This window comes from Aquarana catesbeiana, linkage group LG03 (genome assembly GCF_042186555.1).
Source record: "Aquarana catesbeiana isolate 2022-GZ linkage group LG03, ASM4218655v1, whole genome shotgun sequence".
In the NCBI taxonomy this organism is placed as follows: Eukaryota; Metazoa; Chordata; class Amphibia; order Anura; family Ranidae; genus Aquarana; species Aquarana catesbeiana.
The window spans coordinates 720,342,116-720,365,145 of NC_133326.1; the positions used below are offsets into that span (position 1 = coordinate 720,342,116).

At 45.2% G+C, this 23,030-nt stretch overlaps 1 protein-coding gene across 2 annotated transcripts in view; it reads left to right on the forward strand.

Annotated features, from left to right (window-relative positions):
* Positions 1–23,030, forward strand: part of LOC141133718 (uncharacterized) — a 186,363-nt gene that overhangs the window by 87,523 nt on the left and 75,810 nt on the right. For both annotated transcript variants that reach the window (XR_012243114.1, XM_073623240.1), the window contains exon 2: positions 21,838–21,918. Coding sequence is in view for 1 of the 2 variants with exons in the window: in XM_073623240.1 (XP_073479341.1) it covers positions 21,838–21,918 (81 nt within the window). In the remaining variant the exon portion in view is untranslated. The remainder of the gene's footprint in view (positions 1–21,837; positions 21,919–23,030) is intronic.

Consider the following 23,030-nt stretch of genomic DNA (forward strand, 5'->3'; position numbering starts at 1 on the left):
AGCGGAGGAGCGATTTGCTCCTAACTTTTGCGGGAGGATGCCCCCATGCTTCGGCATATATATACGGTGCATGTATGCCCATCATTAGAAGTGGGTGGATGAAGGGAGGTATTCTAATGGTAGGCATACCCACTGATCAATATCTTTTTTTCGTTCAGCCCACAGGCTGCATGAAAAAAAAGTTTACAATATACGCCCAACAAGGACCAGCAACGTACTTGTATGTTGCTGGACTTTGAGTGGTTATACCAGAATGATGCCTGCAGGTTTAGGTATCATCTTGGTGTCATTCTTTTCAGCCTGCGGTCGGCTTTCATGTAAAAGCAATCCTAGCGGCTAATTAACCTCTAGACTGCTTTTACAAGCAGTGGGAGGGAATGCCCCCCCCCCCCACCGTCTTCCGTGTTTTTCTCTGGCTCTCCTGTCTCAACAGAGAACCTGAAAATGCAGCCGGTGATTCAGCCAGCTGACCATAGAGCTGATCAGAGACCAGAATGGCTCCAAACATCTCTATGGCCTAAGAAACCGGAAGCTACGAGCATTTCATGACTTAGATTTCGCCTGATGTAAACAGCGCCATTGGGAAATTTGGAAAGCATTTTATCACATCGATCTTGGTGTGGTCAGATGCTTTGAGGGCAGAGGAAAGATCTAGACCCCAATTTTTTCAAAAAAGAGTACCTGTCACTACCTATTGCTATAATAGGGGATGTTTACATTCCCTGAGATAACAATAAAAATGATTTAAAAAAATAAAAATGAAAGGAACAGTTTAAAAATTAGATAAAAAAGCAAAAAAAAAAAAAGAAAAAAAAAAAAAAAGCACCCCTGTCCCCCCTGCTCTCGCGCAAAGGCGAACGCAAGCGTCGGTCTGGCGTCTAATGTAAACAGCAATTGCACCATGCATGTGAGGTATCACCGCGAAGGTCAGATCGAGGGCAGTAATTTTAGCAGTAGACCTCCTCTGTAAATCTAAAGTGGTAACCTGTAAAAGCTTTTAAAGGCTTTTAAAAATGTATTTAGTTTGTCGCCACTGCACGTTTGTGCGCAATTGTCATGTTTGGTATCCATGTACTCGGTCTAAGATCATCTTTTTTATTTCATCAAACATTTGGGCAATATAGTGTGTTTTAGTGCATTAAAATTTTAAAAAGTGTGTTTTTTCCCCAAAAAATGCGTTTGAAAAATCGCTGCACAAATACTGTGTGAAAAAAAAAATAAAACACCCACCATTTTAATCTGTAGGGCATTTGCTTTAAAAAAATATATAATGTTTGGGGGTTCAAAGTAATTTTCTTGCAAAAAAAATTATTTTTTCATGTAAACAAAAAGTGTCAGAAAGGGCTTTGTCTTCAAGTGGTTAGAAGAGTGGGTGATGTGTGACATAAGCCTCTAAATGTTGTGCATAAAATGCCAGGACAGTTCAAACCCCCCCCCCAAATGACCCCATTTTGGAAAGTAGACACCCCAAGCTATTTGCTGAGAGGCACGTCGAGTCCATGGAATATTTTATATTGTGACACAAGTTGCGGAAAAAAGACACTTTTTTTTTTTTTTTTGCACAAAGTTCTCACTAAATGATATATTGCTCAAACATGCCATGGGAATATGTGAAATTACACCCCAAAATAAATTCTGTTGCTTCTCCTGAGTACGGGGATACCACATGTGTGAGACTTTTTGGGAGCCTAGCCGCGTACGGGACACCGAAAACCAAGCACCGCCTTCAGGCTTTCTAAGGGCGTAAATTTTTGATTTCACTCTTCACTGCCTATCACAGTTTCGGAGGCCATGGAATGCCCAGATGGCACAAACCCCCCCAAATGACCCCATTTTGGAAAATAGACACCCAAAGCTATTTGCTGAGAGGTATAGTGAGTATTTTGCAGACCTCACTTTTTGTCACAAACTTTTGAAAATTGAAAAAAGAAAAAAAAAAACATTTTTCTTGTCTTTCTTCATTTTCAAAAACAAATGAGAGCTGCAAAATACTCACCATGCCTCTCAACAAATATCTTGTGGTGTCTACTTTCCAAAATGGGGTCATTTGGGGGGGGTTTGTGCCATCTTGGCATTTTATGGCCTTCAAAATTGTGATAGGTAGTGAGGGGTGAAATCAAAAATTTACACCCTTAGAAATCCTGAAGGCGGTGATTGGTTTTCGGGGCCCCGTACGTGGCTAGGCTCCCAAAAAGTCCTAAACATGTGGTATCCCCGTACTCAGGAGAAGCAGCAGAATGTATTTTGGGGTGTAATTCCACATATGCTCATGGCATGTTTAAGCAATATATCATTTAGTGACAACTTTGTGCAAAAAAAAAAAAAATTATTTGTCACTTTCCTGCAACCTGTGTCAAAAAATAAAATATTCCATGGACTCAACATGCCTCCCAGCAAATAGCTTGGGGTGTCTACTTTCCAAAATGGGGTCATTTGAGGGGGGGGGTTGTGCCATCTGGGCATTTTATGGCCTTCAAAACTGTGATAGGTAGTGAGGAGTGAAATCAAAAATGTACGCCCTTAGAAATCCTGAAGGCAGTGATTGGTTTTTGGGGCCCCGTACGCTGCTAGGCTCCCAAAAAGTCCCACACATGTGGTATCCCCATACTCAGGAGAAGCAGCTAAATGTATTTTGGGGTGCAATTCCACATATGCCCATGGCCTGTGTGAGCAATATATCATTTAGTGACAACTTTTTGTAATTTTTTTGTCATTATTCAATCACTTGGGACAAAAAAATAAATATTCAATGGGCTCAACATGCCTCTCAGCAATTTCCTTGGGGTGTCTACTTTCCAAAATGGGGTCATTTGGGGGGGGGGGGTTGTACTGCCCTGCCATTTTAGCACCTCAAGAAATTACATAGGCAGTCATAAACTAAAAGCTGTGTAAATTCCAGAAAATGTACCCTAGTTTGTAGACGCTATACCTTTTGCGCAAACCAATAAATATACGCTTATTGACATTTTTTTTACCAAAGACATGTGGCCGAATACATTTTGGCCTAAATGTATGACTAAAATTGAGTTTATTGGATTTTTTTTATAACAAAAAGTAGAAAATATCATTTTTTTCAAAATTTTCGGTCTTTTTCCGTTTATAGCGCAAAAAATAAAAATGGCAGAGGTGATCAAATACCATCAAAAGAAAGCTCTATTTTTGGGAAGAAAAGGACGCAAATTTAGTTTGGGTACAGCATTACATGACCGCGCAATTAGCAGTTAAAGCGACGCAGTGCCAAATTGTAAAAAGTGCTCTGGTCAGGAAGGGGGTAAATCCTTCCGGGGCTGAAGTGGTTAAATAAAATAAACCTGATGGAACTGCTGCAGCCTATATATTCCTGACACCGAGCAAACTAGCAAATCCTCAAAACAATAGTGCGCTGTCCCATTAAAAATAAATCTTACATTGCAATCAATACATAAAGTGCAAACAAAGGCAATGTGCCAATAAACAACAATATGGACCTTGAATGTCCCCTATACAAAGTATAAAGTGCAAACAGAGGCAATGTGCAAATAAACATTGTGCAAATGACCAGTGATATGGACCTTGAATGTCCCCTATACAGGATTCCAAACAATGATATGCAAGCAATATATCAAACAGTATAATAATATTCAATAAATCAAATAATATTATTATTTCTGTGTGAATTAAATTAGATCTTATTCTTAGATCTTATTCTTGAATCTAGACAGATTCTTAATTTGGCACTGTGGATATATATATATATATATATATATATATATATATATATATATATAATAGCTTGCCTGCGATTGTGGGCATACATAATTTGGCACTATGGATACATATATATTTATAACTTATTTGCGATTTTTCATGCACATACACATATGGTTGTGCACGTATGCTTATATATACCCACATGCCCTTATTATACAGTACTGACATCTGACCATTTTTTCAATTATTTTTATTTATTTATTTATTTATTTTTTAAATTTATTCTTATTTTTAATTTATTTTATTTTTATTTTTATCATCCATTCTAGTGCTGTTTAAGCAATAAGGCCTTTTTCTCCTTTCCATAACACCGACATTGTCATTAGCGAGTGTGTAACCTTGCTGCAGTGGTTTACTTCATATTGATGTGCAGGTTCCGCTGACAGTCTGGCTGACCGATATTTATTTGTTGCTTCTCCTTTCGTTATAATTGTTTTCACTTCCCCTTGCCTAAGGTCTTATTTTATCTCATGTTGTTTTCTACGTCTTATTCCCTGTTCATATATGTTTGTATACCCCGTGAGAACGTTTGTATCAACTCTTCTTTTCATTCCCGCCCATAGTCCCACCCACAGATTATAAATACCGTATATACTCGAGTGTAAGTCGTTCCGAGTATAAGTCGAGGCCCTAATTTACCACAAAAAAATGTGAAAAACGTATTGACCCGAGTATAAGACGAGGGTGAGAAATGCACAGCTACTGTAAGTGGAAAAGAGGGTCAACAATGCCCATTTTCAGCATCACTGTGCCCATTTGCAGCCATAGGTCCCCTGAACTTCAAACTCGGTAGTTAAGGGTTCCTAGATGCCCCCTAGCTGCAGCCAAAATTTGGGGTCTCTGAACCCAAAGGGTCCCAAAATGACATTGCTGCAGATGGACACAGTTGACCGAATTTGGGGCCCCATATCTCGGGGCCACTTAGTGCTAAGAACCCCAAATTTGGTGTGCAAACCCAGTGGAACTAGCACCATACAATTTCCAAAGCTGGGGTTTCTAGCACTAAGTGGCCCCGAGATACAGGGCCCCAAAAATCAGTTCAGAAAATGTCAAGCACTTTTCTGCAGCAGAGAATGACATTTTCCGAACCGGTTTTGGGGCCCCGTATCTCGGGGCCACTTAGTGCTAGGAACTTCAGCTTTGGATATGTTGTGGTACCAGTTCCACTGGGTTTGCACACCAAATAGGGTTCCTAGCACCAAGTGGCCCTGAGATACGGGGCCCCAAAGTCGGTTCGGAAAATGATTTTTTTTGCTGCAGAAAAGTGCTTGACTCAAGTATAAGTCGAGGGGGGCACTTTCAGCACAAAAAAATGTGCTGAAAAATTCGACTTATACTCGAGTATATACGGTAGTTATACCAGGGCAAGTGTGTAGTCATCGGCTTGATGAAGGAACCAATCAGAAGTTCCGAAACGCGTCCCCATTTTGATGACTACTTCCGGTTTCTGGCTTGCGCTCCACGCTGGTTGTCATCCCCCGTTGTTGATGTCACTTCTGGGATCCTCTGTTCCTCGCTGATCCTGATGGCTTGATTGTTCTATCAGTGTCTCCAGAGCCCTAAGACGTCTATCTGCGGGTCACCCTGGGATCTTTCGCTGCCATACATTGATATCATTGAGAGTTTACAACACACTGGGGACCTGCCCTATGCCGGATCACTTGCTTTATGTACATGCGATATGCCTTCATTCATTGCAGATCCTGTAAGTGTTTTTAACCCTTTTTGGGGACATTAAACGTTTTAAATTCTGCACTTAGAGGCGCCTTTCTGTTTTTGTCTGTCTTTTAGAGATCGCTCCTCTCTGCAAGTGCAGCCCTGAGTGCTGAAGAGACATATACACACACATTGGATCACCTTAATTGTTTTTTATAACAGACTATTTTAGATAAAGACATTTTCTGCCTAGTACATTCATTCAGAGCCCCCTTATATATACTTTTATCAGGTAGTGCTGAATAACCAATCTATAAGATTAGATCCTGGCGTTAGGTTATTTCACCCCAGAGTGTAGTAGGTTTGGTGGACAACCAGTCTTTTAACTAGGGATGAGCCGAACACCCCCCTGTTCGGTTCGCACCAGAACATGCGAACAGGAAAAAAATTCGTTCGAACACGCGAACACCGTTAAAGTCTATGGGACACGAACATGAATAATCAAAAGTGCTAATTTTAAAGGCTAATATGCAAGTTATTGTCAATAAAAGTGTTTGGGGACCTGGGTCCTGCCCCAGGGGACATGAATCAATGCAAAAAAAAGTTTTAAAAACGGCCGTTTTTTCAGGAGCAGTGATTTTAATAATGCTTAAAGTCAAACAATAAAAGTGTAATATCCCTTTAAATTTCGTACCTGGGGGGTGTCTATAGTATGCCTGTAAAGGGGCGCATGTTTCCCGTGTTTAGAACAGTCTGACAGCAAAATGACATTTTGAAGGAAAAAACACATTTAAAACTACCGCGGCTATTGCATTGCCGACAATACACATAGAAGTTCATTGATAAAAACGGCATGGGAATTCAACACAGGGAAACCCCGAACCAAAATTAAAAAAAAAAAATGATGTGGGAGTCCCCCTAAATTCCATACAAGGCCCTTCAGGTCTGGTATGGATATTAAGGGGAACCCCAGCCAAAATTTAAAAAAAAAATTGACGTGGGGTTCCCCCTAAATTCCATACCAGACCCTTCAGGTCTGGTATAGATTTTAAGGGGAACCCCGCGCCAAAAAAAAAAAAAAAAACGGCGTGGGGTCCCCCTAAAAATCCATACCAGACCCTTATCCGAGCACGCAACCTGGCAGGCCGCAGGAAAAGAGGGGGGGACGAGAGTGCGCCCCCCCCCCTCCTGAACCGTACCAGGCCACATGCCCTCAACATTGGGAGGGTGCTTTGGGGTAGCCCCCCAAAACACCTTGTCCCCATGTTGATGAAGACAAGGGCCTCATCCCCACAACCCTGGCCGGTGGTTGTGGGGGTCTGCGGGCGGGGGGCTTATCGGAATCTGGAAGCCCCCTTTAACAAGGGGACCCCCAGATCCCGGCCCCCCCCTGTGTGAAATGGTAAGGGGGTACTTACCCCTACCATTTCACTAAAAAACTGTCAAAAATGTTAAAAATGACAAGAGACAGTTTTTGACAATTCCTTTATTTAAATGCTTCTTCTTTCTTCCTTCATCTTCTTCTTCTTCTGGTTCTTCTGGCTCTTCTGGTTCTTCCTCCGGCGTTCTCGTCCAGCATCTTCTCCGCGGCGTCTTCTATCTTCTTCTCCTCGGGCCGCTCCGCACCCATGGCATGGGGGGGAGGCTCCCGCTCTTCTCTTCATCTTCTTCTCTTCTTCATCTTCTTCTTCATCTTCTTCTTCTTCTTCTCTTTTTCCTTCTTTTGTTCTTCATGTCTTCTCCGGGCCGCTCCGCAGCCATGCTGTGGCATGGAGGGAGGCTCCCGCTGTGTGACGGCGTCTCTACGTCTGACGGTTCTTAAATAACGGGGGGCGGGGCCACCCGGTGACCCCGCCCCCCTCTGACGCACGGTGACATGACGGGACTTCCCTGTGGCATTCCCCGTGACGTCACAGGGAAGTCCCTCAAGTCACCGTGCGTCAGAGGGGGGCGGGGTCACCGGATGGCCCCGCCCCCCGTTATTTAAGAACCGTCAGACGAAGAGACGCCGTCACACAGCGGGAGCCTCCCTCCATGCCAGCATGGCTGTGGAGCGGCCCGGAGAAGACATGAAGAACAGAAGAAGGAAGAAGAGAAGAAGAAGAAGAAGATGAAGAAGAAGATGAAGAAGAGAAGAAGATGAAGAGAAGAGCGGGAGCCTCCCCCCCCATGCCATGGGTGCGGAGCGGCCCGAGGAGAAGAAGATAGAAGACGCCGCGGAGAAGATGCTGGACGAGAACGCCGGAGGAAGAACCAGAAGAGCCAGAAGAACCAGAAGAAGAAGAAGATGAAGGAAGAAAGAAGAAGCATTTAAATAAAGGAATTGTCAAAAACTGTCTCTTGTCATTTTTAACATTTTTGACAGTTTTTTAGTGAAATGGTAGGGGTAAGTACCCCCTTACCATTTCACACAGGGGGGGGGCCAGGATCTGGGGGTCCCCTTGTTAAAGGGGGCTTCCAGATTCCGATAAGCCCCCCGCCCGCAGACCCCCACAACCACCGGCCAGGGTTGTGGGGATGAGGCCCTTGTCTTCATCAACATGGGGACAAGGTGTTTTGGGGGGCTACCCCAAAGCACCCTCCCAATGTTGAGGACATGTGGCCTGGTACGGTTCAGGAGGGGGGGGGGCCGCACTCTCGTCCCCCCCTCTTTTCCTGCGGCCTGCCAGGTTGCGTGCTCGGATAAGGGTCTGGTATGGATTTTTGGGGGGACCCCACGCCGTTTTTTTTTTTTTTTTTTGGCGCGGGGTTCCCCTTAAAATCCATACCAGACCTGAAGGGTCTGGTATGGAATTTAGGGGGAACCCCACGTCAATTTTTTTTTTAAATTTTGGCTGGGGTTCCCCTTAATATCCATACCAGACCTGAAGGGCCTTGTATGGAATTTAGGGGGACCCCCACATCATTTTTTTTTTTTATTTTGGTTCGGGGTTGCCCTGTGGGGAATTCCCATGCCGTTTTTATCAATGAACTTCTATGTGTATTGTCGGCAATGCAATAGCCGCGGGTAGTTTTAAATGAGTTTTTTCCTTCCAAATGTCATTTTGCTGTCAGACTGTTCTAAACACAGGAAACATGCGCCCCTTTACAGGCATACTATAGACACCCCCCAGGTACGAAATTTAAAGGGATATTACACTTTTATTGTTTGACTTTAAGCATTAATAAAATCACTGTTCCTGAAAAAACGTCCGTTTTTAAAACTTTTTTTTGCATTGATCCATGTCCCCTGGGGCAGGACCCGGGTCCCCAAACACTTTTTATGACAATAACTTGCATATAAGCCTTTAAAATTAGCACTTTTGATTTCTCCCATAGACTTTTAAAGGGTGTTCCGCGGCATTCGAATTTGCCGCGAACACCCCAAATTGTTCGCTGTTCGGCGAACTTGCGAACAGCCAATGTTCGAGTAGAACATGAGTTCGACTCGAACTCGAAGCTCATCCCTGCTTTTAACTGTGAGAGAATAGTAGCTAGGTAGTAGTCTTTTATATCAATGTATCCCATTCCCCCCTACCGATCTATGTTTGATGAGTTTGGCGTGACTTCTTCTGGGTTTCTTCCGTTGCCACACGTATTGACTTATTATGGATTGGAGTGAGTGTATGTAGGTGTGAGAAAGTGGTAATGGTATTGTTCTGAATATGTACAGTAGTTTGGGTAGGACTATAATTTTAAATGCTGCCAGACATCTTGACCAGGAGAATTCATGTTTTGGAAAGTTTGGTTGTTTCTCTTATGCCGCATACACACGAGCGGACTTTACGGCAGACTTTGTCCTGCGGACTTTTCGATGGACTTTCCGAATGAACGGACTTGCCTACACACGATCAACCAAGGTCCGACGGACTCGTACGTGATGACGTACGACCGGACTAAAACAAGGACGTTCATAGCCAGTAGCCAATAGCTGCCCTAGCGTCGTTTTTTGTCCGTCGGACTAGTATACAGACGAGCGGACTTTTCGACCGGACTCGAGTCCGCCCAAAAGATTTGAAACATGTTTTATTTCTAGGTCCATCGAACTTTTGGGGAGAAAAGTCCGCTGGAGCCCACACACGATCGAATTGTCGGACGGACTCCGGTTCGCCGGACCAAGTATGCCGTAAAGTCCGGTCGTGTGTACGCGGCATCAGAAGCATTTGTTTGGCTTCTGTGTAGTAAGCAGCAAATAGACTTTTTGTTGATTTAGTAAGGGTGATACCTAGATACAGTGGGGATGGAAAGTATTCAGACCCCCTTAAATTTTTCACTCTTTGTTATTTTGCAGCCGTTTGCTAAAATCATTTACGTTCATTTTTTTCTTCATTAATGTACACACAGCACCCCATATTGGCAGAAAAATGCAGAACTGTTGACATTTTTGCAGATTTATTAAAAAAGAAAAACTGAAATATCACATGGTCCTAAGTATTCAGACCCCTGTCACACTCATATACCGTATTTATCGGCGTATAACATGCACTTTTTTCCCCTGAAAATAAGGGGAAAATCGAGGGTGCGCGTTATACGCCGATCCCCCGCCGATTGTAAGCTTTTCGGCCGCTCTCAGCGGCTTTTAGCTTTTCTCGGCGGCTTTGAAAATGGCACCGCCGTTCTCGGCCGCTTTCGGCCATTCTCGGCGGCTCTCGCACGCCTTCGGCCATTCTCGGCGGCTCTCGGCCGCTTTCGGCAATTCTCTGCGGCTCTCGCCCATTCTCGACGGCTTTCGGCCACTTTCGGCCATTCTCTGCGCCTCTCGCAGTCCCGCGGGAGCCGCTGAAAGCCGAATGCATCCGAGAGCATCCGAGAATGGCCGAGAGCCGCCGAGAATGGCCGAGAGCCGCCGAGAATGGCCGAAGGCTGCAATGGGGGACAAGGCTGCAATGGGGACAAGGCTGCAATGGGGGACAAGGCTGCAATGGGGGACAAGGCTGCAATGGGGGACAAGGCTGCAATGGGGGACAATGCTGCAATGGGGGACAAGGCTGCAATGGGGGACAACACTACAGATGGACACTGACAAGGCTGCAATGACAAGGCTGCACTGACACTGACAAGGCTGCAGATGGATACTGATGAGGCTGCATTGATGGGCATTTAAATGTAAGTTTTTTTCCCTAAACTTTCCTCCTAAAAGTTTTTTTCCTTAAAATTCCCTCCTAAACTTGGGGTGCGTGTTATACGCCGGCGCGTGTTATACGCCGATAAATACGGTATTTAACTCAGGTGCTGTCCATTTCTTCTGATCATCCTTGAGATGGTTCTACACCTTCATTTGAGTCCAGCTGTGTTTGATTATACTGATTGGACTTGATTAGGAAAGCTACACACCTGTCTATATAAGACCTTACAGCTCACAGTGCATGTCAGAGCAAATGAGAATCATGAGGTCAAAGGAACTGCCTGAAGAGCTCAGAGACATAATTGTGGCAAGGCACAGATCTGGCCAAGGTTACAAAAACATTTCTGCTGCACTTAAGGTTCCTAATAGCACAGTGGCTGAGCTCCAGAAATGCAGTCGGGAGATGGGAGAAAGTTGTAGAAAGTCAACCATCACTGCAGCCCTCCACCAGTCGGGGCTTTATGGCAGAGTGGCCCGACGGAAGCCTCTCCTCAGTGCAAGAAACATGAAAGCCTGCATGGAGTTTGCTAAAAAAAACACCTAAAGGACTCCAAGATGGTGAGAAATAAGATTCTCTGGTCTGATGAGACCAAGATAGAACTTCTTGGCCTTAATTCTAAGCGGTATGTGTGGAGAAAACCAGGCACTGCTCATCACCTGTCCAATACAGTCCCAACAGTGAAGCATGGTGGTGGCAGCATAATGCTGTGGGGGTGTTTTTCAGCTGCAGGGACAGGACGACTGGTTGCAAAAGATGAATGCGGCCAAATACAGGGATATCCTGGAAGAAAACCTTCTCCAGAGTTGTCAGGAACGGTGTCATCTCCGGTTTCTCCTGCTGGTGGCACTATTACATTCAGCACCAAAAGGGTGTAATTCCAGTGGCCACCAGCGGGGGTCTCCCTGCCTGGTCTGCAGACTTGCCATCAAGCACACCTGTCATGGTTTTGCTGGACTCTATAAACCCGCCCTGAACTAACCTCCAGTGCTTCAGTATTCCTCTGCTAGCCCTTGTCCCTGCCAGTACCTGCTCTTGTTCCAGCCTGTTCCTGTTTGTTCCTGAACCCTGTTTGTGTATCCTGACCTTGAACCCTGTTTCCTGTTCCCTGTTACCTGCCCCTTGGTCTGCTTCTTTATTCCTGGTTTCTGTTCCCTTGTCGCTTTGGCTCATGCCTTATATTTTGCATGTTAGTTTCCTTGCTTGTGTATTATATTAGTTAGATAGATAGTTAGGTGGGTTTGGGGGTTTGCTGTGTTTTCACCATTTTCTTGTTTTTGGTTTGCTGTCTTGTTTTCACTTGTGTCTTTATCATTATAATAAACATACTTTCTTTATTTACTGGTTTGTCCCTGATTCCTTGGTGCAGCCCAGCGATTTGATCCCCTGCATTGGATGTTGTGTATAACATCCCCTGACAGAATACTGAAGCCATACAATCAGATCGGTTGCACCTGGGAATTGGGGCCTGAGTCCCAGCTATTTTTGAAAGATGTATTTTGTATTTATCGCTCCTGGCAACTGATGACAGAGACCTTTGTTATCAGACATTGGCTGCATACACTAGGGAACAGTTGTTAGAAGGCATCCGCCTAGCTCATGTTTTTATTGAGCAAGGCAGTTTTTTGTTTGAAGATGTGCAACCATTAATTTGGATCTGTACTGAGTTGGCCCTGTCTGGTGTCGCTGAGGGAGGTGATGACTATACACCCCCTTTTAGTGCAGCTCAGGTAGAATCTTTAGTTTGGCTGTTGGAGGATGACTCAGCATTCTTTTTTGAACAATATTCAGCTTGTCCCCAGCAGGTGCTTGCAAAATGCATTGAATCAGTGCAGTCTCTGGTCAGACAAGCCAAGTGCAAACCTGATGCAGTGCAATCATTAATACAGGCCTGGTCAAGTCTGTTGCATTCAGCTTCTGTTAACTCCGAATATACCTCTCTATCAATGAAATACCAGTACCCTGTTTCCTCCTGTTGCACCTACCCTGCCTTTAACTCCCCTGATGCTTCTCAACTGCCTCCATCAGCTCCACTAAATCTCCCTTCAAAACCTACTCCCTCTGTCTTGCCATCCTTTCACTCTTCGCTTCTACCAGCTGCATTCCCTACCTACAGCCCTGTACCCACTTATAGATCCCCAGTGGCTAAAACCAAAAAAGCGGAAGTTTTTTCCAACCCATACCATCATGCCAGTATCCAATCCTGCCTCCCCACCAGCTGATCTGTTCCAGCCTGATGTGCCAGCACCTGTGCCCACTGTCCAGTCTGAAGTTCCAGTACCAGCTGCCCAGTTTGAAGTTCCAGTACCTGCTATCCAGTCCAATGTACCTGCTGTTCTGCCTGATGTGCCAGCACCTGTGCCCACTGTCCAGTCTGAAGTTCCAGTACCAGCTGTCCAGTTTGGAGTTCCAGTCCGCTGTACCTGCTGTTCAGCCTGTTGTGCCAGTACCTGCTGTTCTGCCTGATGTGCCAGCACCTGTGCCCACTGTCCAGTCTGAAGTTCCAGTACCAGCTGCCCAGTTTGAAGTTCCAGTACCTGCTATCCAGTCCAATGTACCTGCTGTTCAGCCTGCTGTGCCAGTACCTGCTGTTCTGCCTGATGTGCCAGCACCTGTGCCCACTGTCCAGTCTGAAGTTCCAGTACCAGCTGCCCGGTTTGAAGTTCCAGTACCTGCTATCCAGTCCGATGTACCTGCTGTTCAGCCTGATGTGCCAGCACCTGTGCCCACTGTCCAGTCTGAAGTTCCAGTACCAGCTGTCCGGTTTGGAGTTCCAGTACCTGCTATCCAGTCCGCTGTACCTGCTGTTCAGCCTGTTGTGCCAGTACCTGCTGTTCTGCCTGATGTGCCAGCACCTGTGCCCACTGTCCAGTCTGAAGTTCCAGTACCAGCTGCCCAGTTTGAAGTTCCAGTACCTGCTATCCAGTCCAATGTACCTGCTGTTCAGCCTGCTGTGCCAGTACCTGCTGTTCTGCCTGATGTGCCAGCACCTGTGCCCACTGTCCAGTCTGAAGTTCCAGTACCAGCTGCCCAGTTTGAAGTTCCAGTACCTGCTATCCAGTCCAATGTACCTGCTGTTCAGCCTGTTGTGCCAGTACCTGCTGTTCTGCCTGATGTGCCAGCACCTGTGCCCATTGTCCAGTCTGAAGTTCCAGTACCAGCTGCCCGGTTTGCAGTTCCAGTACCTGCTATCCGGTCCGATGTACCTGCTGTTCTGCCTGATGTGCCAGCACCTGTGCCCACTGTCCAGTCTGCAGTTCCAGTACCAGCTGCCCGGTTTGCAGTTCCAGTACCTGCTATCCGGTCCGATGTACCTGCTGTTCTGCCTGATGTGCCAGCACCTGTGCCCATTGTCCAGTCTGAAGTTCCAGTACCAGCTGCCCGGTTTGCAGTTCCAGTACCTGCTATCCGGTCCGATGTACCTGCTGTTCTGCCTGATGTGCCAGCACCTGTGCCCACTGTCCAGTCTGCAGTTCCAGTACCAGCTGCCCGGTTTGAAGTTCCAGTACCTGCTATCCAGTCCGATGTACCTGCTGTTCTGCCTATTGTGCCAGTACCTGCTGTTCTGCCTGATGTGCCAGTGCCTGTGCCCACGGCCCAGTCTGAAGTTCCAGTACCAGCTGCCCGGTTTGCAGTTCCAGTACCTGCTATCCAGTCTGATGTACCTGCTGTTCTGCCTGATGTGCCAGCACCTGTGCCCACTGTCCAGTCTGCAGTTCCAGTACCAGCTGCCCGGTTTGAAGTTCCAGTACCTGCTATCCAGTCCGATGTACCTGCTGTTCTGCCTGTTGTGCCAGTACCTGCTGTTCTGCCTGACGTGCCAGCGCCTGTGCCCACGGCCCAGTCTGAAGTTCCAGTACCGACTATCCAGTCCGATTCACCTGCTGTTCTGCCTGTTGTTCCAGCACCTGCTGTTCTGCCTGATGTGCCAGTGTCTGTGCTTGCTGCCCAGTCTAAAGTTCCAGTACCGGCTGCCCGGTTTGAAGTTCCAGTACCTGCTATCCAGTCCGATGTGCCTGCTGTTCAGCTTGTTGTGCCAGCACCTGCTGTTCTGCCTGATGGGCCTACTGCCCAGTCTGAAGTTCCAGTACCTGCCGCCTGGTCTGATGTCTCGGTGCCAACCCTCCAGCCTGATGTCTCTGTGCCAGCCCTCCAGCCTGATGTCTCGGTGCTAGTGTTCCAGTCTGAGGTGCCAGTGTTCCAGCCGGAAGTACCAGTGCCTGCTCTCCAGCTTGATGAGCCTGCTGCCCAGCTCGATGTGCTTTTGCCTGCTGCCCAGCTCGATGTGCTTTTGCCTGCTGCCCAGCTCGATGTGCTTTTGCCTGCTGCCCAGCTCGATGTGCTTTTGCCTGCTGCCCAGCTTGATATGCTTTTGCCTGCTGTCCAGCTCGATGCGGATGTGCCACTGCCCAGCGTGATGTACCTCTGCTTTCTGCTCAGCCTGATGACATGGTGCCTGCTAAAACTGTTCCTGACTGATGGCCATCTTGCCGCTGGGTCAATCCTGTCTGTCGCCTGGCTTGAATGTAATGCTCCTGTGTGGTCTGCCTCCGATGGTTTCTTTCCCGTTACCCTGCTAATTTTCATCTCCAGATCCAAACTTCCTGACCCGGGTGGTGGGGTACGTGTCCTATTTTCAGACTCTGATGGCACGTCCCCCAGTGAACTAAAAGACTCTGACCTTGGCAGTGCGAAGAAGTCTGCAGACTCTGTAGGGAAACATTTTAAGGTGTTTCTGCACCCACTCGGACTGTCGTACCCAGGGCTGAATGGAGTGTCCGAAGGCCACTCCTTTAGGAGGGGGAACTGTCAGGAACGGTGTCATCTCCGGTTTCTCCTGCTGGTGGCACTATTACATTCAGCACCAAAAGGGTGTAATTCCAGTGGCCACCAGCGGGGGTCTCCCTGCCTGGTCTGCAGACTTGCCATCAAGCACACCTGTCATGGTTTTGCTGGACTATATAAACCCGCCCTGAACTAACCTCCAGTGCTTCAGTATTCCTCTGCTAGCCCTTGTCCCTGCCAGTACCTGCTCTTGTTCCAGCCTGTTCCTGTTTGTTCCTGTTTGTTCCTGAACCCCGTTTGTGTATCCTGACCTTGAACCCTGTTTCCTGTTCCCTGTTACCTGCTCCTTGGTCTGCTTCTTTATTCCTGGTTTCTGTTCCCTTGTCGCTTTGGCCCATGCCTTATATTTTGAATGTTAGTTTCCTTGCTTGTGTATTATATTAGTTAGATAGATAGTTAGGTGGGTTTGGGGGTTTGCTGTGTTTTCACCATTTTCTTGTTTTTGGTTTGCTGTCTTGTTTTCACGTGTATCGTTATCATTATAATAAACATACTTTCTTTATTTACTGGTTTGTCCCTGATTCCTTGGTGCAGCCCAGCGATCTGATCCCCTGCATTGGATGTTGTGTATAACATCCCCTGACAAGAGTGCTCAGGACCTCAGACTGGGCCTAAGGTTTACCTTCCAACAAGACAATGACCCTAAGCACACAGCTAAAATAACGAAGGAGTGGCTTCACAACAACTCCGTGACTGTTCTTGAATGGCCCAGCCAGAGCCCTGACTAAAACCCTATTGAGCATCTCTGGAGAGACCTAAAAATGGCTGTCCACCAACGTTTACCATCCAACCTGACAGAACTGGAGAGGATCTGCAAGGAGGAATGGCAGAGGATCCCCAAATCCAGGTGTGAAAAACTTTTTGTATCTTTCCCAAAAAGACTCATGGTATTAGATCAAAAGGGTGCTTCTACTAAATACTGAGCAAAGGGTCTGAATACTTAGGGCCATGTTATATTTCAGTTTTTCTTTTTTAATAAATCTGCAAAAATGTCAACAATTCTGTGTTTTTCTGTCAATATGGGGTGCTGTGTGTACATTAATGAGGAAAAAATGAACTTAAATGATTTCAGCAAATGGCTGCAATATAACAGAGTGAAAAATGTAAGGGGGTCTGAATATTTTCCGTCCCCACTGTTTGTAATCCCCTTGTCTGCCCAGGGATAAGTAAAGTTGTTTCTAAGTAGACTACTAGTCACTGCATCTAATCCTAGGTCTAGTATGTAGGATTTGTTTTCGTTTACCTTTTATAATACGATATGGTACCAAACCTGTGTAACAGTTGATGTACCGAAGCCAGGGGAGATAGGGGGTTAGTGATCATAATTATCACGTCGTCAGCGAACAGGTTAATTTTGTGTTCGGTAGATCCTATTTTAAATCCAGTGATTTTTGGGTTTGTTCTTATATGTTCTGCGAGAGGTTATATCGCTAGATTAAAGATAAGTGGCGAAAGAAGGCATCCTTGTCAGGTTCCGTTAGTAATTTTGAATGGTTTGGATAGAATTTCAGAAGTGTAGACTTGGGCAGTAGGGGTTGAATATAATGCTAGTATGGCCGACAGAATGTTTCCCTCAAATCCAAACTTGCAGAGGGTCGCCTTGAGATAGGCCCAGTGGACCCTGTCGAACGCCTTCTCTGCATCCAAAGATAGGAGCAGAGAAGGCGTCAGTGATGTCTCAGCTATGTGGATCAAGTTTATAATTCTACGCGTAGCATCGAATGTCTGTCTACCTTTCGTAAATCCTGATTGATCTCTATTAATCAACATGGGCATTAAGTTTGGTAATCTTGAGGCTATAAGTTTTGCGTATATTTATGTATCTAGATTGAGAAGTGATATGGGTCGAAAATTTTGTGCAGAAGTGGGTTCTTTCCCTGGCTTCAGTAATGTGATGACCAATGCATTTAACATTTCCTGTGGGAGAGAGGAGGAAAAGGCAGCGTCATTGCATACCCTTGATAAAAAGGGTGATAGTACGTATCCAGACTGTTTGTAATATTCGCCCGTGAGGCCCGTGAGGCCATCTGGGCCAGGTGATTTGTTGGCTGGGAGGGCTGCTATGATTGTCAAGATTTCTTGTGTTGTGAATTGAGCATTTAATGTAGTGAGTTGTTCTTGTGTTAATTTGGTTTGATCAATTTCTTGTAGGAATGCATCTATTTCGTGTGTGGAATGCTGTGTTGTAGAAGGGTCATCTTTCAGGTTGTAAAATGTACTATAATAGAGACTGAACGTGTCAGCAATAGCTTGTGATTCTAGTAGTTTTTTCTGTGTGGTAGGATGGTAAAGATGTGTGATCCTAGATTTGGTATAATGTCCTCTTAATCTTTTGGGCATGACTTTCCCCTCCTTATTGCCTATGGAGTAATGAATAGCTTTAAAGCGAGTTTGTGCCTTTACAAATGTATCTAGTAAATGTGTTCTTGTCTAAGACAGTTTAGTTCAGTTTTTAGTTTAGGGTCTGGAGAAGTTTGGCTTTGTATTTCTAGTTTTTTAATACTAGAGGTGAGTGTTTCTAGATGCTGTGATCTCTTCCTCCTCTCTCTTGCGCTCATTTGCATAATGACCCCCCTTATGAATGCCTTGTGGGCATTCCACAAAGTGGTAACATTAGATACAGTCCCTTCATTTAATTTGAAGAATTCTTCTAGGTTTTTCTGGATATAAGCTGAGTGTTCTGGCGAGTGCGGGATCTGGGAATTGGCTCTCCAGATCATCGGGCGATTCTTGTTAGGCGTGTCCTCCATTGTTATGGTGACTGGTGCGTGGTCCAACCATGTGATAGTGGATATATGTGAATCAGATATTTTGGGTAACAGCCATTTGTCAACCAAAAAAAAGTCAATCCGTGTGTATGAGTTGTGGGGATGTGAGAAAAAGGAGTAGTCCCGTTCGGTGGGGTGATGGCACCTCCAAAAATCATGTATGTCATTAGCCCTTATGAAGGTCCCCATGGGAGATGAGAGTCTGCTGTTGCGTGAGGAAGTGTCCATGGAGTTGTCTGGAACTATGTTGAAATCTCTACGCCATGTTGGAAGATCTTTATCTTTTTCATCAGCTTCTTTAGGAATCTGAGTTGCTTAGAGTTGGGTGCGTAGATGTTTACTATGGTATATCTTATGCTATTTAGGGTGCAATCAAGTGCTAGGTACCTTCCTTCTTCATCTGCTAGGCTATCATGCAGGGTAAATGCGACTGAGTTTTTAATAGCTCTTAAGACTCCATTTTTCTTCAAAGGTCCAGAGGCTTTGAAAATTTGGGTGAAGTGAGTATTGGTACAGACTGGTTCTGCTGGCCGCTTAAAGTGGGTCTCTTGGATGTACAGCACTTCACTATGAGAGTCTAATGCAGTATGCCACATAGATTATCATTTAGCTGAGTGGTTCAACCCTTTAGCGTTAAGTGATAAAAATGTTGGCATCTTGGATAGATGGGTGCAGAGGTTATATGTGACTTGTTCTACTTACAGTTAGTTGCGTAGCTTGTCCCTCTTTCAGAGAAAGTTGGGTGATGTCTTCTCTCAGACAATCAGACTCGTGGAGGATCTGTTGTTGCTAGATCATAGCTGGACTGTCTCCTGTGCTCTTAGAAGGAAAGAAGAAAGTGATTGGGGAGGTATAAGATAAACTGCAGGTAAGGCAGTAGCAACCGGGAAAGGTAAGGAGAAACAAGGGTCAGCAGTGTGTTTTGGAACTGCTGGTGTTTTTGAGGGTGAAAGTTTGAACTATCTGCTGCAAGCAGGCACCGAGATGGAATGCATTACGTGTACATCTTATGTGGGTGTGATGGCACCACTAACCTGGTACTGAGTTTTCAGGAGTTGTAGGACGGCTGGTGTTAGAGTTGTGTTCCTTCTCATGGCGGTTTGGGCTTGTTAGTGAGTCCACTTCAGGAATAATTCCCCAAGTGCGTAGCATTTGAATTCCTTCTTCAACAGTATTGATACTATGCTTCACCCCATTTTTGATCACAATGAGTTTGGTTGGGAATCCCCATTGGGATCTTATAGTTGTTCAGAGGTTTGGTGATGGTATTCAATTGGCGCCTCTTCTGGCGAGTGTATTGGGAAATATCCGCATACAATTGTAGTTTTGCGTATGGTACTGGGAGTTGTCCCAGATGTGTGTTTTTTTTTTTTTTTTTTTTTTTTTTTTTTTTTTTTTTTTTTTTTTTTGGCTAGAAGCATGTCTTTTGCGTGATAGAAATGGATTTGCATCAAAACATCTCCAGGTACACTGGCGGGGAGATGTGGAGGTTTAGGAAGGCGGTAGATCTGGTCGATGATAGTTTCCATCGGGGACAGGTCAGGCAGTAGTGTAGCTATTAACTTCCTGGCATAGGTGTAAAATAGCTTCAGGTATGCCTCTTATTTTGACGTTGTTGCGTCTGGACCTGTCTTTGAGGTCCGCCATCTTGCCTCTGACCCAGTGTTGTTCATCTCGGGTGTGATCGTGTGCATCGACCAGGTCTTTAACCGTTTCAGTCATGACATTCATATGTTGCTCAATATGATCATCTTTCTGATCAATAAAAGACATTTCATTAAATTTTCTGAACATGGAGGAAATATCAGTATAGAGCGAGCTATGAAGCGACATAAGCATCTCCTTCATAGTTGTATCAAGAACCGGCATGTTAGATGTAGGAAACGCTGCTATAGGGCATGGCTGGGCCTGCTGTGTGAGGAGAGTGTCTATAGCAGGGCTTACCTCAGGGTGCTGCAGTACAGAATCCAAGTGCATCCAGGCTTTAGCAGGACTGTTGCTGACCAAGGATGATTGTGGAGGTGAGGGGGAAGTCAGAGGATCAGCTGGGGGGGATATTTCTTCTCCATCTGCATCAGGGAGATCAGTGTATGCAGCAGTGCTGTGTGCTGAGGAGTCGCGGGCGCCATCTTGGATTTGTCCTCCGAGCGGCAATGTGAAGAAATCTGTCAATTTCTTCGGCTGTCTGTACTCTTTTCTCTTCCTGGACAATCCTGGCTGGTACCCTAAAGTGTGGGGATAATTTGTGGTCATCCTGTGGTTCTGTGTTAGCGGTGATAGCGATCGTTTTCCGTTCGGTGTGGGAGCTGTCAAATCAGGCTTCCATAATGTTCGGCGGTAGCCACGCCCCCCCAAATAATATTATTATTGTTATTATACAGGATTTTTGATGGCTGCGTTTTATGGCACAGTGGCTGCGTTTTATGGCACAGTGGCTGCGTTTTATGGCACAGTGGCTGCGTTTGATGGGCACAGTGGCGGCATTTGATGGGCACAGTGGCAGCGTTTGATGGGCACAGTGGTGGCGTTTGATGGGCACAGTGGCTCCAATTGATGTTTTTTTTTTTTTCAGTTTGTTTGCTATGAGTCTCTACAGTTTGGTAAGCGACCATCTTCTTTAAAGGAGCACCTCTGAGCACTTTAGCACTTTCAGATCATACTGCACATCGAGCACTTTTCACATATATGGACTATTATTTGATTTATTGAATATTATTATACTGTTTTTGCTGTATTGCTTGCGTGTCGTTATTTGGAATCCTGTATAGGGGACATTCAAGTTCCATATCACTGGTCATTTGCACAATGTTTATTTTTACAATGTTCTGTTTGCACTTTATACTTTGTATAGGGGACATTCAAAGTCCATATTGTTGCTTATTTGCACATTGCCTTTGTTTGCACTTTATGTATTGGTTGCATTGTAAGATGTATTTTTAAAGGAACTGTGCACTATTGTTTTGAGGATATGTAGTAAAGCATGCTTGCTTTAATCACTGTGGAACCTAAAGGGTTAATCCTGCACATTGTGTAAAAACGCTGTTTGATCCTGTCTTCTCTGATCCTCCCCTTCTACTGTCCCCAATCTATCTGCTGATAGAACAAAGCCTTGGGGGCACTCTGCACATGCTCAGTCTGGTATGTATTGTGAGGTTTTTTTTTCTTTGAGGGTTTGTGCATGTGATTAGCACACGGCCAATCAGCACTGTCCAAACAGAGGGTCAGCCTCATAGGACAGTCAGTGGAGAATGAAAACTCCTCCTACAAGATTTAAGCAGACACATGATAGAAGTCACAAGACTGCTCTAACTGCTGATAGGAAAAGGTAATTAGCAGTTTATATTTACTAAAATGATTGCATTTTAATGTTCTGTATGCTGTGGGAGACCCAGATATAGTGATTGCAAGCTCCTGGGTTTAGTAACACTTTAACTTGTGTGTCTTATTGAATGAGAACTGAAGCTGCCTGTGGATGGTGCCAATTCAGCAAGTGACCATACTGTCTGGACAGACTGGGTCTCAGGAGGAATGATGATGTGTAAAGCAGCTTTTGAAATAGAACATGGGAGCCATCAGCTCAGGCACGTTGTTTCGCCAAGAAAAAAAAAAAAAAAAGATTTTGAAGTATAATTTTCACTCTCAGAGCACCGTTATATCTGAATTGCATTGCACTGCCTCCCTAGGTATCTTATATGAATGTCTATGTTCCTCTTCAGGACAATCTCATGTGGACGGTGGGTATGTCAATGTGAATAAGCTCAATGTGCGATGGTTAAAGAAGACAGAAAAAGCCAAAGGTAAGTTATTATAATAAGGGGTATCTTCTTCATCAGCTGAGGACCCGAGTCTCCATTTATAGGACATACAGTGGGGCAAAAAAGTATTTGGTCAGCCACCAATTGTGCAAGTTCTCCCACTTAAAAAGATGAGAGAGGCCTGTAATTGTCATCATAGGTGTACCTCAACTATGAGAGACAAAATGTGGAAACAAATCCAGACAATCACATTGTCTGTCTGATTTTTGAAAGAATTTATTTACAAATTATGGTGGAAAATAAGTATTTGGTCACCTACAAACAAGCAAGATTTCTGGCTCTCACAGACCTGTATCTTCTTCTTTAAGAGGCTCCTCTGTCCTCCACTCATTACCTGTATTAATGGCACCTGTTTGAACTTGTTATCAGTATAAAAGACACCTCTCCACAACCTCAAACAGTCACACTCCAAACTCCACTATGGTGAAGACCAAAGAGCTGTCGAAGGACACCAGAAACAAAATTGTAGACCTGCACCAGGCTGGGAAGACTGAATCTGCAATAGGCAAGCAGCTTGGTGTGAAGAAATCAACTGTGGGAGCAATAATTAGAAAATGGAAGACATATAAGACCACTGATAATCTCCCTCGATCTGGGGCTCCACGCAAGATCTCACCCCGTGGGGTCAAAATGATCACAAGAACGGTGAGCAAAAATCCCAGAACCACACCGGGGGGCCTAGTGAATGACCTGCAGAGAGCTGGGACCAACGTAACAAAGGCTACCATCAGTAACGCACTACGCCGCCAGGGACTCAGATCCTGCAGTGCCAGACGTGTCCCCCTGCTTAAGCCAGTACATATTCCGGCCCGTCTGAGGTTTGCTAGAGAGCATTTGGATGATCCAGAAGAGGATTGGGAGAATGTCATATGGTCAGATGAAACCAAAGTAGAACTGTTTGGTAGAAATACAACTCGTCGTGTTTGGAGGAGAGAGAATGCTGAGTTGCAACCAAAGAACACCATACCTACTGTGAAGCATGGGGGTGGCAACATCATGCTTTGGGGCTGTTTCTCTGCAAAGGGAACAGGACGACTGATCCGTGTACATGAAAGAATGAATGGGGTCATGTATCGTGAGATTTTGAGTGCAAA